The 16,561-nt window shown below is 51.7% G+C and overlaps 1 protein-coding gene across 1 annotated transcript; it reads left to right on the top strand.

Annotated features, from left to right (window-relative positions):
- Window positions 1-1,023: 1,023 nt before the first annotated feature.
- Window positions 1,024-15,225, top strand: Plaur (plasminogen activator, urokinase receptor). Its single transcript, XM_036181255.1, has 7 exons — window positions 1,024-1,122; window positions 3,175-3,285; window positions 4,821-4,964; window positions 11,274-11,429; window positions 12,044-12,178; window positions 13,899-14,045; window positions 14,783-15,225. Exons 1-7 carry the CDS (start codon window positions 1,068-1,070, stop codon window positions 15,010-15,012), a joined length of 978 nt encoding a protein of 325 aa, XP_036037148.1. The 5' UTR covers window positions 1,024-1,067; the 3' UTR covers window positions 15,013-15,225.
- Window positions 15,226-16,561: the final 1,336 nt, after the last annotated feature.

Below are 16,561 nucleotides of genomic sequence, written 5' to 3' on the forward strand. Positions count from 1 at the left end.
TGTCTCTCTCTCTGTCTCTCTCTCTGTCTCTCTGTCTCTCTGTCTCTCTGTCTCTCTGTCTCTCTGACAAGATCTCTTTTAGCCTAGCACACGAGCGTCAAAAAACCAAATAGATAGATAGATAGATAGATAGATAGATAGATATCTAGATAGATAGATAAATTTTGCGGGAGGTGGTGGTGCATGCTTTAATCCCAGCACTCAGGAGGCAGAGACAGGCAGATCTCTATGAGTTCGAGGCCAGCCGAAAAATATAAACTCTGAAAAGCCAGGTGTGGTGGCACAGGCCTTTCATCCCAGCACTCAGGAGGCAGAGGCAGGTGGATCTCTGTGAGTTTGAGGCCAGCCTGGTCTACAGAGTGAGTTCCAGGACAGCCAGAGCTACACACACACACACACACACACACACACACACACACATACACACATACATATAAATGTATATATGTATGTATGTATGTATGTATGTATATATATGAAAACTCTGGATGATATGAAGCAGCCAAGGCTAGAGACGATTTTAAACCTTTGCTGTTTGGTTTTCTTTCTTTCTTTTCCATTTTGTTTTGAGACAGGATTTTTCTGTGTAGCCCTGGCTGTCCTGGAACTCACTCTGTAGACCAGGCTGGCCTCGAACTCAGAGATCCTCCTGCCTCTGCCTCCCCAGTGCCGGGACTGCAGACTCCTACCACACCTCTGCTTGAAAAAACTGTCTCTAGGTGGACAGTCTGTCCCTTCCTGTCCAAAGACTCCACCGCAAAGCTCCTGTGGTCACCACATAGCCACATTCAACTGCCCAAGGAGACCTGGGATTTGAACCCAGGGAGTGAGACAACAGGGTTATGACCTCAGAGACCCCTGAGTCAGGCCTCCTGGGAAGGGTAGCTTCCATGGACTAGGGAGGAGGAAGGGGAGGTGTCCACAAAACCCGGGCTGACTCACTCTTAAGCAAACCGTGGGCGGAGCCCTGGGGCAGCAAAACTGCCTCCTTCCCCGGGCTCTGTCTAGAGCAGAAGTGAAGGGAGACCCACCCGGACCGTGAAGGGAGACTCACCCGGGACGCGAGCATGGGCCCCCGGAGGAGGCTGTTGCTGCTGCTGCTGCTGACGGTCTGTGTACCAGGTAAGGGAGGTGACACCCGGGGTGAGTTACGGGGAGAGGAGCCCAGCACCCAACCCTTCTCCCATCCAACTACTCTCCGGGTGTGTTCTCCATACCCACGTGGCACATTCAGACGCCCGCAGGCATTCATTTAGCAAACCGATCCCTGGCGCCGTCCCAGGTTGCCCTGCAAAGTCAAACTGGAGGTCACGAAGGCACAGAGGAGTTAAGTAGCTCCTGCGTAATTGCACAGCTAGCACATGAGTAACTGGGCTTGCTGGCCCCTCGCGGGCCGCTTCCCACAGAGTTCTCGTTTCTGTGGGCTCCCGGTTTGGGGTAGGTAGGAGGGAGATCGGCCCCCACAACATTACCAAAGGTCCCAGGGCCTGTCCCTCGACGACACTTGGCTTTTGCTACTTCCTCACCTGCTTCCTCCAGAAAATGAGGGGGAAACGTGGTTGAGAAAGCGCAGGAAATGGAGAAGGAATTGAGTCAGGGTTTGACGTGGTGAATAACCCTCCGGTCCTCGGGAGACCGGGGATGAGTAATGGGGTCGGGAAGGGGACCTCCGCGGGAGGCCCGGGTGGCCAGGGAGCTAGAGGGGGTGGGGGTGGGGGCGCAAAGGGGAGGGGCTCTTGGTGTAGAAAGGGGACCCGGCGCGGGGGGGACGCGGCGCTGAGGTGCAGACAGGACGGCTCTTACTGTGAAATAGAGCCCCGTGAGGACGGAGCCCCGGAGAGGAGTCTGGAGTGGGGCTACCACCTGGGGGCAGAGCTGGCTCTGTGGTTTGGGACAGTTACTTTGCCTGTCTGTTCCTGCAAAGTGTCTTGGAAATTGGGGAGGATCCAGAGCTGGATAGGCTGGAGCTGTGGTCCTGATTAGAATCGCGTGTGCTGGGGGCGGGGCTACGAATTTGGGGAGGCGTTAGAGGACCTGGAGGGGGCTCCGAACCTGGGGCGGGGCCAGGGGGGGACTAACATTTAGGACACACACACACACACACACACACACAGTGGGTCTATGACAGTGGTTCTCAACCTGTGCGTCCTGATCTCTTCCAGAGTCAAGGGGGTCGCCTAAGGCCATCGGAAAACCCAGATATTTACACTCTGGTCCATGATAGTAGCAAAATTACAGTTATGAAGTAGCAACGAAAACAGTTTTATGGCTGGGGGTCACCACAACATGAGGAACTGTGTTAAAGGCTCGCAGCGACAGGAAGGCTGAGAACCTCTGGTCTATGCTATTAAGGTGAAGTCCGCGCAGGGCTAATCCACCCACAGAGCTGAGCGAGCGAGAAGACAGCCTTAATCCGAGGCTGGTGGATCTCTGCATTCAAGGCCAGCCTAGTTTATATAGAGTTCTCTAGATATACGTAGTGAGACCGTTTCAAAAATATTTAATGAAATAATATAATGTAGGGAGAGAGTTTAGGGGAAGAGCCAGAAGGCGGGGCTGTAGTAGAAACCAGAGCCTGCCTCTGGGCTAAGGAAGGGGGGGACGGGAGCTAGAATATTGGGCCGAACTAGAGAAGGGAGTTGTGGGCGGGGCTAGTGCCTGGGTGAAGCTGGAGCTAAGAGAAGGTTTGGGGGAGGTGGGGTAGAGAATGCTTTTGGAGTCACCTCAGTTGAAGCTGTCTTGATGGGCGGGGTTAGAGGATGAAATTGAAGAGAAGCTAAGGAAGGGGGTGGAACCTTGGGCTCCAGGGAAGAAGAGATCCGCCAAGCAGAACTGACCAAGGCCGCATAGGGAAGACACAGGATCTAAATGGGAACAGGGGTTGGAAGTCCTTTTCACCAGAGCAGAGTTCCAGCAAGTGATGCATGTCTGTGATCCCAGCACACGGGAGGCTGAGGCAGAAGGATTGCTGAGTTTGAGGTCAGCCTGGACTATACAACGAGAGAGAGAGAGAGAGAGAGAGAGAGAGAGAGAGAGAGAGAGAGAGAGAGAGAGAGAGAACTAAGGGTAGAGAGGACATGATGCACAAATCTGAGGGGACGGGGCCTAGAGACCAGTTTGGCAGCATGGTGGAGTGAGAGGCAGATCCTGGCTCTGAACCCCCTCTCCTCCCAGCCTCCCAGGGTCTGAGGTGCATGCAGTGTGACAGTAACCAGAAGTGCCTGGTGAAGGAGTGTGCCCTGGGCCAGGATCTTTGCAGGACCACCATGCTTCATGAATGGGAAGGTAAGGTGGACCCCCCGACACACATCAACTTGATAGGAAACAACAGTAAGGAAATGCAGACATTTAAACATCTAACGAGGCTGGAGAGACGTTCTGCCCAGCACTTAAGACCAGCTGCTCCTCCGGGGCCCCCGAGTTCAGTTCTGGTGTCCACATGTGGTGGCTCACAACCACCAGTAACTTCAGCTCCAGGGAGGAGATCCGAGGCCCTACTGGCACTTTTGTGCACATATTCACCCCCAGACACACAAACACTTGTTGGTCTTCTGAAGGACCTAGGTTCAATGTGTGGCACCCCTTTGGCAGCTCACCACCTCAGGCAGCAGGCATGAATATTGTGCACAGACATGCATGCAGGCAAAACACTCATACACACAAAATAATAAAATAAACCTAAAAATATTTTTTTTAAATGTTGGTGAGATGCCCAACTAATTCCAGCACTTTTAGGAGGCAGAGGCAGACAGAGCTCTGTGAGTTCAAGGCTAGCCTGGTTTACACATCGAGTTCTAAGACATCCAGAGGTGCACAGAGAAACCCTGTCTAGAAAAACAAACAAACAAAAAAGTTGGTGAGACCCTGAAGAGAGGATAAATTGGCACATGGGCCATGCACAGTGATGCCAAATATTTTTGCTGTTTTGAAGCAGGGTGGGGGGAGGAGTTTGGATTGTTGTTGTTTGGTCTTGAATTTTTTTTGAAGTCAGGGTCTCATGTAGCCCAGGCTACCCTTAAACTTGCCATGTAGCCAAGAATGACTTTGACCATGGCTGGGATTATAGGTGTGCACCACCACATCTGACTTTAATGTAACTTCTGAGCAGGGCCGTGATGGTGCACACCTGTAATCCAAGCACTCGGGAGGCAGAGGCCGGCAGATCTCTGGGTTTGAGGCCAGCCTGGTCTACAGAGTTCCAGGACAGCCAGAGCTGCACATAAAAAACACCGATCTGAGACAAAGCTAGAGAAACAGCTGAGCAGATTAAGGCACCTGCTACTGGAAAGGTGGGCACTTTGGTACACACCTGTAACCCTAGTAATGGGGAGGGGCTACATAGCAAAACCCTGTCTCAAAAAAGTTAGTTTTTTTTCTCTTCCAATTAAAAGCACCTCTTGGGCTGGAGAGATGGCTCAGAGGTTAAGAGCACTGGCTGTTCTTCCAGAGATCCTGAGTTCAATTCCCAGCAACCACATGGTGGCTCACAACCATCTGTAATGAGATCTGGTGCCCTCTTCTGGCCTGCAGGGATACATGAAACAGAACACTGTACACACAATAAATAAATAAATCTTTAAAAAAAAAAAAAATCTCTGCTGGTGTCATTCACCTTGAGAGAGAGTTGTAGATGGATCCAGAAAACCCAAATGATGAGTATGGGGGAGAGGAAGATAATTCTAGAAAATAACAGAGTTGGCTCAAACAAGAAGAAAAGCCCACAAGGAGCAGCACTGGGGATGGGTGACCCTGAGACCAGGAGTGTCCAGGGCTGGTTGGGGCTAGGGACCCTGTAGGGACTAAAGCTGTGTTCCCCCTAGATGACCATGAACTGGAGGTGGTAGTGAGAGACTGTACCCACTATGAGAAGACCAACAGGACCATGAGCTACCGGGTGAACTCGAAGATCATCAGCCTGGCAGAGACCGTGTGTGCCACAGATGTCTGCAACAGACCCAGGCCTGGTGAGTCAGATGTGCTCGCCACGCCCAGACCCACACCACCCCAGCACCGAGTCCGTTCCTTACCCCGCTCATCCATCTCCAGCCTTGCCCCCACGTCTTTTTTTCCCAGCAATGTCTCCCAAGTCATCTTCCAACCCATCTCAAAATATCCTCACGCCCAGCTTTTTGTTTGGTTGGGACAAAATCCCACTCTAGAGCCCAGGCTGACTGAAGAGGGAGAGACTCCTCCCTCAGCTTCCCAAGGACTGGGCTGATAGCTCTCAGCTGCCAGCCCCTCTCCAGATTGTAAAATCATGCCTGGGTTGTGGGTAACAAGCAAGGCTGTCGTGTACGGGATGGCACGTCCACCAGGCTTGGTGGAGCTTGCCTGACATCCCAGCTGCTTGGGAGGCTGATGCAGGAGGATTACAGGTCAAAGGTCAGCTGGGGCAACAGAGACTGTCTCAAACTAAAAACTAGAAAGGAGGACCAGAGAGATGTAGCTCCTTGGGTAAAGGTGCTTGTTGTACCTTGTGACCTGAGTTCAATCCCTGAATTCCATGTAAAAGTGGAAGGAGGAAACTAACTCTCTACAAACTAGCCCTCTGACCTGTACACACACACTAATAATAATAACAAATTCACAATTATTTATTTGTTTGTTTGTTTGTTTGTTTTGGTTTTTCAAGACAGGGTTTCTCTGTGTAGCTTTGCGCCTTTCCTGGAACTCACTCTGGAGACCAGGCTGGCCTTGAACTCACAGAGATCCGCCTGCCTCTACCTCCCGAGTGCTGGGATTACAGGCGTGTGCCACCACTGCCCGGCCAAATTTACAATAATTTAAATCTGAAAAAGTAGGGCTGGGGGCATGGCTCAGTGGCAGAGCTCCTGCCTAGAATCCCCCAGTGAGGGGCTGGGGGTGTGGCTCAGTGGTAGAGCCCCTGCCTAGAATCCCCCAGTGAGGGGCTGGGGGTGTGGCTCAGTGGAGGAGCGCTGCCTAGCATGTGTGGTATCTTTGTTTTCCCTTGCTAGCATGTGTGGTATCTTTGTTTTCCTCCCCCAACAACCTTCAAAAAACAAACAGAAACAAAAAACAAAACAAAACAAAACAAAACAAAAGGCTGATCCTTGGCATGGAAAGTGTAGGGAGAAAGGATAAGCTTCCATTAACCTTTTGATTGACAGCTTTAGGCTGTGGTCCGTGGTCCAAGTGCACGCAGAGAACGCCAGGGATGGTGAGGAAGGGGCAGTTCCCCTTGCTGCTCTTTCTGCGGGGTCTGGATGGAAACTGATTTCCCGGCCTGTGTCCCAGGGTCCTCATGAGGCTGCCTTTGTGCCTGGTTTGTCTCTTCCGCCATCCTACCTACACACCGTCTTCTGTTGCAAGGATGAGTAGTTTCCCTTTTAAGAAAGTTTCATTTTGGTTTAGGTGTGCACACACTCGCCGTGTTACGTGTGGAGGTCGAAGGGCAACTTGTGGGAGTCGATGCTCTCTTTCTACTGTGAGGGTCTTTTGTTCTTGTTTTTCGAGACAGGGTTTCTCTGTGTAGCTTTGCACCTTTCCTGGATCTCGCTCTGTAGACCAGGCTGGCCTCGAACTCAGGTGTTTGGGTTTGGCTACAAGCGCCTTTACCCGCTGAGCTATCTTGATGACCCTAGGGTTTGTTTGTTTATTTGAGATATGGTCTCTCTATTATGGAGCCCTAGCTGTCCTGGAACTCGCTCTGTACACCAGGCTGACCTGGAACTCACAGAGATCCACCTCCCTCTGCCCCTGAGTGCTGGGATTGAAGGTGTGTGTCGCCACCACTGACCTTTGTGTTTCTTAGATAGCCCTCTCTGGCATTGAACTTGCCATGTGGCCATGAGTGACCTTGAATGCCTGGCTCTCCTGCCTCTACCTGAGAGCTGGGATCCCAGGTGTGGGATCACACAGGCTTTAGTCAGTGTTGGAGATGGAACACAGAGCTTTGCGCATGCTAGGCAAGCACTCTACCAACTACACCCTGTCCTGAGACCCTCTCTTCTATTTTTTTTAGCCCCTCCTCCACTTGTATATTTGACGAATGATTCTGCCCTTAGCATGGGAGACAGATTCGAGGGACCCTGGAGTATGAGGGGAAATGAACATAGGTGGGTGAGGGGGAAGATAAGAGGGAGTGGAGGGGTAGGTGGCGGGGGTGTGTCTGCTTGGCGGGGACAGAAATGTCCTGATGGAATAGCTTTGGAAGGTAGAGAAGGAGACCTCAGTGATGTGTGACCTGAGCACAGAAGCTGCTTTTCTGGGCGCGATGGAGTCACTTTCGTCTGTGCTATGGTTCTGCGGGCTATAAAGCTGGACAAATGACAGATGTCTGTGAAGTGCATAAATCAGAGGAAGGGGCTTGGGGCCCTGTGACTGTTGGAAGAGAGAAGCCAGAGAGTTTCACAGGTGGCACGGCTCGGCCCCACCACCACACACACACACATACAAACAAACACACAGCAGAAACAGAGATGTGGAGAGAGGGCCCTGGAGACTGAGGCCACAAGGCAGGGCTGGGGCTGGACGAGGTCCCCTGATTTGGAGACAATTCTCTCTCCAGTTTTTTGCAAGCATACATGCAGAGGTGGGGTGTCCCAGCAGCAGCGAACTGAGCTCCCTGGGGACACATGGGCAGGGAGTTGGAGAGGTGCAGGTAGCCACCTCAGATCCCCTGAGACCCCAGTCAGGGGGTGAAGGTGGAGCTGAAACAGATCAGCCCTTCAGGAGCTGAGCTCGGCTGTGTGTGTGCCTGTGAGGAGGGAAGCTGGGCAAGTTCTAGAACAGACATTGATTGATTGATTAAAAGGTTCAGAAAAAAAATAATAATTTAGAGTTGTGTTCGTGTGTTTATGTGTGTGCCTGTGTACACCTGTGAGCATATGTATGGGTCTGTGAGCGTGTGTGTGTGTGTGTGTGTGTGTGTGTGTGTGTGTACACAAAGATGTCAGAGGAAGTCGGTGAGTGTCTGACTCTGTCACTCTCCACTGTATGGATCCCCCGACTCTGCCCCCCACCCCTAACTCTGGGATTACTGGCCAATGCAATGCCTCTGTGGAGTTTTACATTAATTCTCGGGATCCAATTCAGGTCCTCATGTTTGTTCAGCCTGGCATGGTGGCACACACCTATAATCCCAGAGGGTGGGAGGATGCAGGAGAAGAATTTCCCTAAATTCTAGGCCAGCCTGGTCTGCTTAGCAAGTTCCAGGCTGCAGAGTAAGACCTACTCTCAAAAAACAATAAAAGAAGAACAACCCAAATAAATTAAAACATGGGAGAAAAGGTTTATGTAACTCAAAGTTTGAGACATGGGAAATCCACACAGTAGGATTCTGGCTCTGGCCAGAGCTCTTCCCCCAGCATACATACCCACCCCAGCCACTCCCAAACCCCATTACCTCGTGGCTAAATGCTGAGAGAGAATTCAAAACGCAGGAAACCACAGTTCCAGGATGGCTCAATGGTTAAGACATTAGTCCTGAGGACACAGGACCCAGGTTCAGTTCCCAGCACCTACGTCAGGCACTCACACTGTCTAGAACTCCAGTTACAGGGAGTCTAGCGCCCTCTGCTGGTATTGTGTGCACGTGGTGTACAGACATAAGTGCAGGCAAAACATCCATGCATATAAATAAAAATAAAGAGAGAAAATTAAAAACAGTTTTCTCTCCTGGGAGTCAACTTGGAGTCTCTTCCAAAGTTAATCTATTAGTTAATCCCTTGCGAAAGCCATGACGTGGATGGCCTGGCAGCTTCCTTCTGCCTAGCTCCGTGCCCTAAGGTCCTTCCCTCTCACTCTGCCCCTCTTCAAACACACGACCTCAGGGGGACAAACTATATCTAAACCATGGTGGAGGCAGGTAGAGACTCAGGTGTGTGACTCCAGGAGAACCAAGAGGTGACTGAGTCAAGGTCTGCATGTCAGACATTTGTTTTTAGTACAGCAAATGGAAGGTAGTACCACTGAGCCACACCCCAGCCCCTCACTGGGGGATTCTAGGCAGGGGCTCTACCACTGAGCCACACCCCAGCCCTTCACTGGGGATTCTAGGCAGGGCTCTACCACTGAGCCACACCCCAGCCCCTCACGGGACTCTAGCAGGGCTCGACCACTGAGCCACACCCCAGCCCTCACTGGGGAGTCTAGGGGGCTCTACCACTGAGCCACACCCCAGCCCCTCACTGGGGAGTCTAGGCAGGGGCTCTACCACTGAGCCACACCCCAGCCCCTCACTGGGGGATTCTAGGCAGGGCTCTACCACTGAGCCACACCCAGCCCCTCACTGGGGGACTCTAGGCAGGGGCTCTACCACTGAGCCACACCCCAGCCCCTCACTGGGGGACTCTAGGCAGGGGCTACCACTGAGCCACACCCCAGCCCCTCACTGGGGGAGTCTAGGCAGGGGCTCTACCACTGAGCCACACCCCAGCCCCTCACTGGGGAGTCTAGGCAGGGCTCTACCACTGAGCCACACCCCAGCCCCTCACTGGGGGATTCTAGGCAGGGGCTCTACCACTGAGCCACACACCAGCCCCTCACTGGGGGATTCTAGGCAGGGGCTCTACCACTGAGCCACACCCCAGCCCCTCACTGGGGGATTCTAGGCAGGGGCTCTACCACTGAGCCACACACCAGCCCCTCACTGGGGGACTCTAGACAGGTGTTCTACTATCAAGTTGCATTCTGCGCCCTTGATTTTTTTTTGGTGGGGGAGGGGATGCAGGGTTTCCTTGTAACCAGAATCCTTTGTCTCCAGCTGTTTTATTGACTAGCACATTTACCTTTGCCTTTACTTCTAGGATGCTCTGCCTTTGAATCACAATTATCACTCAGGAATGGATGACCCGAACGGTCAAAGCTTCACTTGATTGACCCATGATAACTTTGCTATTTTGCTCAAAGCCTCTAGCTTAGGCCAATTGGACCGGTTGCTTTTCCCTGGAAATACCATGTCACCCTTTGCCCAGACTTTGGCTCACACCATCCTCCAGCCTGGCACAGCCTCTTCTTCCTGACCCAGGAGATTGGAGCTGTGTCTGAGCCGAGGCAGCCTACTGGCAGGCTCAAGGCAATTAGGTGAATCATTCCATCCAGAGCCAAATCATCTATCTTGCTCAAGGAAAAATGCCTAAAAGACCCACAGCCTGCTCCTTCCCACAAACATTCATGAAAATGAAAAGCAGATCTTCCTCCAAGCACTGTGGTACATTTCTGTAATTCCTGGATCTTGGTGGCTGAGGCTGGAAGATGGCAAGTTTGAGGGCTAGCTTGAGGTACATAGTGACACTGGGTCAGAAAAAAAATCAAAAGAGGAATTTCCAACCTTGGGGGTGGGGAGGAGTTCCTTTTTGCACACTTCTTCCCAGAATGCTCTTCTGAATATGGGTCATGTGACCTTCAGGAAGCCTCTTAGTCCTGTTCCTCATTGCTCATTCACAAATCTCTCTTCAGTCTCACAAGTGATCTAACCAGTCATGGTGATGCTAGAGGAGAGAACTACTTGGGAGACTGAGGCAGGAGGATTCCCTAGTGAGGGGATGGGGGTGTGGCTCAGTGGTAGAGCCCCTGCCTAGAATCCCCCAGTGAGGGGCTGGGGTGTGGCTCAGTGGTGGAGCCCCTGCCTAGAATCCCCCAGTGAGGGGCTGGAGTGTGGCTCAGTGGTAGAGCCCCTGTCTAGACTCCCCCAGTGAGGGGCTGGGGTGTGGCTCAGTGGTGGAGCCCCTGCCTAGAATCCCCCAGTGAGGGGCTGGGGTGTGGCTCAGTGGTAGAGCCCCTGCCTAGAAGAGGTGATAAATAAGATGATGAAGAATGGGGAGGAGTTAAGAAAGACAAGGAGCAACAGGAAAGATGTTCTAGACAAAGACAACAGAATATAGGAAGGTCTGGAGGCCAGTGAGGGTCTATGTTCTGAGACTGGGGAGCCAGTATGGAAGAGAGCATGGGAAGGGCTGGTCTCGGAGATGAGGCAGGAGAAGTGGCCAGGACCCAGTTTTCAGTGGGCCTTGAATGCCATAATTAGGTACCTGGGTTTTTATTCTAAGAACCATGGGGAGTATGTGAGGGTTTTGAGCAGAGGAGAACTGGGTTAGACATCCTTTAAAGACTTCTTTCTGGGGCCATGTGAGAGAACTAGAGTAGAGGATGGCTGTGGCAAGAGCAGAGGCTGGTATTGAGAGGTACCCATGGCTGAAGAAGACAGGATACGTTCTGGAAAGATTTGGGATACGTAGGCTCGGTGATGATTGACGGGTTCAGAGCGGAGTTCTCTGCAGGGCCTCCAACCCACCCCTTACCTTTCTTCCTAGGTGTCCGAGGGCTTGCCTTGTCCCGGGGACGGTACCTTGAGTGTGTGTCCTGCAGCTCTTTGGACCAGAGCTGTGAGAGGGGCCGGGAGCACATCCTGCAGTGCCGCTATCCTGAAGAGCTATGTGTGGAGGTGGTGACCCTGGGGAACTCCGAAAGTAAGCCCTCCCTACAGGGAGTCCTCTTCTAGGCCGGACCTAACAGAGACCTTCAAATACGGGGACTGTAAGCAAGAGGCAACTTCACACACACACACGCACGCACGCACACACACACACACACACACGCACGCACGCACGCACACACGTGACTGGAAGTCCGGGTTCACGGGGTCAGCCTGAGAGTGACCAGGAACCCGGCTACTTCAGCATATTTCACATATTGCTTGCATTCTTTTGAGTGTCTCATGGCATGATATGGCCGTCAGACATCCAGACAGGTGTCCATGTACCAGGTAGACGACAAGGACAAAGAAAGCCCCCTTACCCCATATATATATATATATATATATATATATATATATATATATATATATATATTCATTCTTTCTTTTAGTAAGGGTTCTTTCTGGAAATCGCACAAATACATGAAGTTCTACTTATCGTATGGGCCTCCTTTATCATACAACAAAGGAAGAATGGAAAGGGAAATCATTTGGCTAGGAATGAGGTTAGCCTCAGTAAGAAGAGACCTCTAAGAACACGGGCTGCTCAAGGGGGTAAATCCACAACCAGCCCCTTACCACCATCTGACTGACCTCTGCCCCTTGCAGGGAGCTCGAAGGATGCGAACTATACCAGAGGCTGTGGCAGTCTTCCTGGGTGCCCGGGCACAGGAGGTTTCCATAGCAACCACGCCTTTCACTTCCTGAAATGCTGCAACCACTCCAACTGTAATGGCGGCCCAGGTGAGGGACAGGGCGGGGTGGATGCTCTTGGCTCTGTCTAGAAACTGACATCCTTCTCGGTCTCCTGAGTCCTCTCCCTTTCTCACTGCTTCCCCGAAGCCTGCCCTGGCCCGCCGCAAGGCTGGTTCAGGGCGGCCCTTGCAGCCCACGCAGCCCACTCAACTGCCCCAGACCCCGGCTCTGCCAACCCTGAGTCAGAACTGTGATGACAAAGTCCTGAGGAGACAGAGCCAGGCTGTCCTGGCCACTGTGGGGTCCCAACACAGTCAGCATGAGGTTAAGGCCAAAGAAACTATTTCATGAAAATGTATTAAAGAGAGCTGGAGAGGTGGCTCCATGGTCAAGGGCACACGCTGCTCTTGCCGAGGACCCAGGTTTGATTCCCAGCACCCACATGCTCACGTCTGTAACTACAGTTCCCGGGGATCTGATGCCCTCTTCTGGACTCCAGGGGCATGACATGCATATGGTACACAGACACACTGTGCACACAGAACTTCATACACATAAACTAAAATAAATAAATCTTTTTTTAAAAAATGGGCTGGAGAGATGGCTCAGTGGTTAAGAGCACTGACTGCACTTGCAGAGGTCTTGAGTTCAATTCCCAGCAACCACATGGTGGCTCACAACCATCTCTAGTGGGATCTGATGCCCTCTTCTGGCATTAAGGTGTACATGCAGATAGAGCACTCAATTATAAAAGAAAATAAATCTTTACAAGAAAAAAGTATTAAAATTATGCAAACCCCTGCTTTTGATTCCTGGAGCAGCTGGTGGACGTCAGAGCCTGGCACGCGTCAGATGGGTCCTCAGACTTGCCAGCAAGCCCTTTACCCACTGAGCCGTCGCAGTCCTAAACTTATTATTTAATATTAATTTATTTAAACCAAAAACAATCTCAGCACTCCAGAGGTAGAGGCAGAAAGTTCAGAAGTCTGAAGCCATCTTCCATATAATGAGTTGCAAGGAGAGCCCCTGTCTCAGAAAACGAACAGAGAAAAGCCAGGCATGATGGGCAATGCCTTTAATCCCTGGACTGTAGACCAACAGGAGTTTCCACAGTAATAACATCTTCTGTATTGGGGGCTGAAGAGATGGCCCAGCGGTGAAGAGTGGATAGCACCCGGACCTGGGTTCAGTTCCCAGCACCCATAGTTGGACAGCTCACAGCTACCTCTAACTCCAGCTCCAAGGGGGCCAGTGCTCTTTTCCAGCCTCTGCAGGCATCTGCATGCACACAGTACACACACATACCGTTTTTATTTTCAAATTTGCATTTATTTTGTGTGTATGTATGTTCATGCACGCAGATGAGCATGCCATGGGCCATGTGTGGAGGTTGGAGGATGACTTTCAGGGGTCAGTTCTCTCCTTCCACCATGTGGGACCTGGGGATTGAACTAGGGTCATCAGACTTGGCCGAAAGCTCTGCTGAGCCATCTCACCAGTCCTAGAATCATATTTAACGCTAATTAGTTTAAACCTTAAGAAACACAGGCCCTGAGAGGGTAGGGCTTGTTTCATAATACAGTTAGGGTCCCTCATCAGGCCTAGCTGGATGTGGGTGGGGCTCAGTCCTAGAGAACAGGACCCCAAAGGTATAGTTCCCACACGTGACCACCAGGTGGCGCCCTAGCATCCGGGGCTGAGCACGGGCAGATGAGAGACGGATGCTTGGGCCCAATGCTTATCTTACCTGTCTTTTTTTATCTTTAAGTTCTGGATCTTCAGGACTTACCACCGAATGGCTTCCAGTGTTACAGCTGTGAGGGGAACAGCACCCATGGGTGTTCCTCCAAAGAGACTTCCCTCATTGACTGCCGAGGACCCATGAATAAGTGCCTGGAGGCCACAGGCTTAGATGGTGAGGCCTTGTGGGAGCTGGAAGGGGACCCACTGGGGCACAGGCTGCTGACCAGACTGATTGACAGATGGGTGGTACTTACACACAGGAAGGGCAAATTGCAATAAGGGGGTTGACCCTGTCAAACCAACAACAGCCATCCACAACATTATACCTTAACATAAATAATTGAGACAGGGTCTCACTATGGAGCCCTGGCTAGCCTGGAGCTCTATGTAGACCAGGCTGGCCTCGAACTCACAGAGATCCACCTGCCTCTGCCTTTAAAGTGTTGGGATTAAAAGCATGTACCAACACAGCTGATCTCATAAATAATCATTTTGATGGAAAAAAAAAAAAAAAACAGCAACCAAAAAGCCTGTGTTTTTCATAATGAAAAAAAAATGCAAAGAGGTGACTGTCATTGTTTACGGTGTGGCAGCCCTCTCCCCGTCTGGCTTTAATAGCAGACATCTGGTCCTCGTGCCTGCTTTCCTGTTCAGCCTGTTGCAATATCACATGTCCTGGGGTTTCTCTGGAAAAGCATCTCTTGTCTGCTCAGAAGCTCCGAGGGGCCAGATGACATCTTAGAGTTACTACGAAAGCAACCCTCGTGTGAGCCTGAGGGACTGCCAGGGGTCCTTGGAACACACTTTGGGAAGCACTGCTCGCAATAGGGGGTGGGGGTGGCTATGGCATCTACCACCAGGAACCCGTCCCTGAGGGCTCCTGTCTCACCGGCTCTCCCCTTTCCTCAGTGCTGGCAAACCGGAGTTACACCGTGAGAGGCTGCACCTCAGCTTCCTGGTGCCAAGGCTCCCATGTGGCGGACGCCTTCCTCCTGGCCCGGCTCAACATCTCCTGCTGTGACGGTAGTGGCTGTAATGACCCCAGAAGCAGTGGTCCGGGGCCAGGCCCTGCCTACCTCAGCCTCATCGGCTCCCTGCTCCTGACCTTCGGACTATGGGGTGTCCTCCCCTGGAACTGAGTCCTGAGCCCAAGCCCTGGCTGGACCCAGGGACGATTGTCCCCTTCCCGTCCCCCTCCCCCCGCCCGCCCGCCCCATAGATGTGACTCTCATTGGGTTGCCTTTGGGCCTGTTTTTCCAAGAACCGGAAGAGAAGGGGACAGAAGGGGACCAGAACAAAGGCTGCAGGCAGCGGGGGTTCTTGGTTAATAATGTTGCTGTTGTTATTATTATCATTCCTCTAATTTATTTTATATATATATAAATAAAAGATTTTTGTACCAGTGACTAAGGCTGCATCTCCCCTCCCCTGTCACATTCAGCTTTGGGAAGAAGAAAGTTGGGGGGTGCTCACTATGTAGCCTTGGCTGACTCTATAGCCCAGGCTGGCCTCAAACTCAGAGATCCCCCTGCCTCTGCCTCCCCAGTGCTGGGATTAAAGGTGTGCACCACTACACCGGCTTTTCACCTCACTGTTTTTGTTGTTTGTTTGTTTTAATGATTTACTTTTATTTTATATGGGTTGTTATTTTGCCTGCCTGCATGTATGTCTGCGTGAGGATGTCAGATTCCCTAGAACTGGAGTTACAGACAGTGGTGAGCCACCACGCGGGTGCTGGGAATTGAACCCAAGTCCTCTGGAAGAGCTGCCGGTGCTCTTAACTGCTGAGCCATCTCTCCAGCCCCTTCACCTCACTGTTTTGAGACAGGGTCTCTCACTGAACCCTGAGCCCATCAGGTTGATGATGCTGGTTGCCAGCCAGCTCCAGGGACCCTCCGATCTCCCAAGCCTCTGTAGCTACAGATGTACTCACTGTGTCTGGCTTTTCTACATGGGTACTGGGGATCTGAACTCAGGTTCTCATATTTCTGGGGCCAAGTACTGTACCAACAGAGCCATATCCCCATTCCCCAGACTATATTATTGTTGATGCCTTCCAAGAAAAAAGTAGTAATAATTGAGCCAAGACTATTTCCCATGATGCCCTGGAGCAGACAGAGCCGAAGATGATGTCCTATGAGATGCTTCCTACTTCAAATTGAAGATAACATCACCATGATGCCTTGCAAAAGACATGGAGGCTAAGGCTTCCTCTCCCATAATGCCTTGCAGTGGGGGCAGAAATGGCCACCCTCTGGTGTCCTCTGGCAGATGAAAGGCTAAGATCACGTTTCTCTGTTCCACAGTCAGCTCTAGGCCTCAGTGTTGCTGGCTCCTGAGTTGGTCTTCCAGGATCTTTGGCTGCAAGAGATAAAATTGCTTTGTGCTGACTTAAGCAGAAACTGGTGTATTATAGGGAGGTTGAATCTGAGCAAAGTCCTGGGTCTCCTGGGGTTCGCCGGGGACAAGAAGGGACCTGAAAGCTGTGTAAAGCAGAAGAAACTCCTTCCTGCAGACTCTGTCCCTCCCCCACCCTCCTGAGCTCGTGTGCATGCATTCAGACCTGCATGCATGTGTGGGCAAGAGGACAGCCAGGTGCCATTCCTCAGATGGTGCCCACCTTGGCTTTGAGACAGCCCTCTCACTTCTCACTGGCCTGGAGTGGGCCGGGCCGGCTTGTTGTCAGGC

The sequence above is a fragment of the Onychomys torridus genome, chromosome 1 (genome assembly GCF_903995425.1).
Source record: "Onychomys torridus chromosome 1, mOncTor1.1, whole genome shotgun sequence".
In the NCBI taxonomy this organism is placed as follows: Eukaryota; Metazoa; Chordata; class Mammalia; order Rodentia; family Cricetidae; genus Onychomys; species Onychomys torridus.

Bases quoted from the DNA above. Each gene is read 5' to 3' on its own strand.
- Plaur (XM_036181255.1), top strand. From the start codon at position 1,068: ATGGGCCCCCGGAGGAGGCTGTTGCTGCTGCTGCTGCTGACGGTCTGT. The intron at 1,123-3,174 runs GTAAGGGAGGTG...CTCTCCTCCCAG, and splicing joins GCTGACGGTCTGTGTACCAG to CCTCCCAGGGTCTGAGGTGC. The intron at 14,046-14,782 runs GTGAGGCCTTGT...CCCTTTCCTCAG, and splicing joins GGAGGCCACAGGCTTAGATG to TGCTGGCAAACCGGAGTTAC.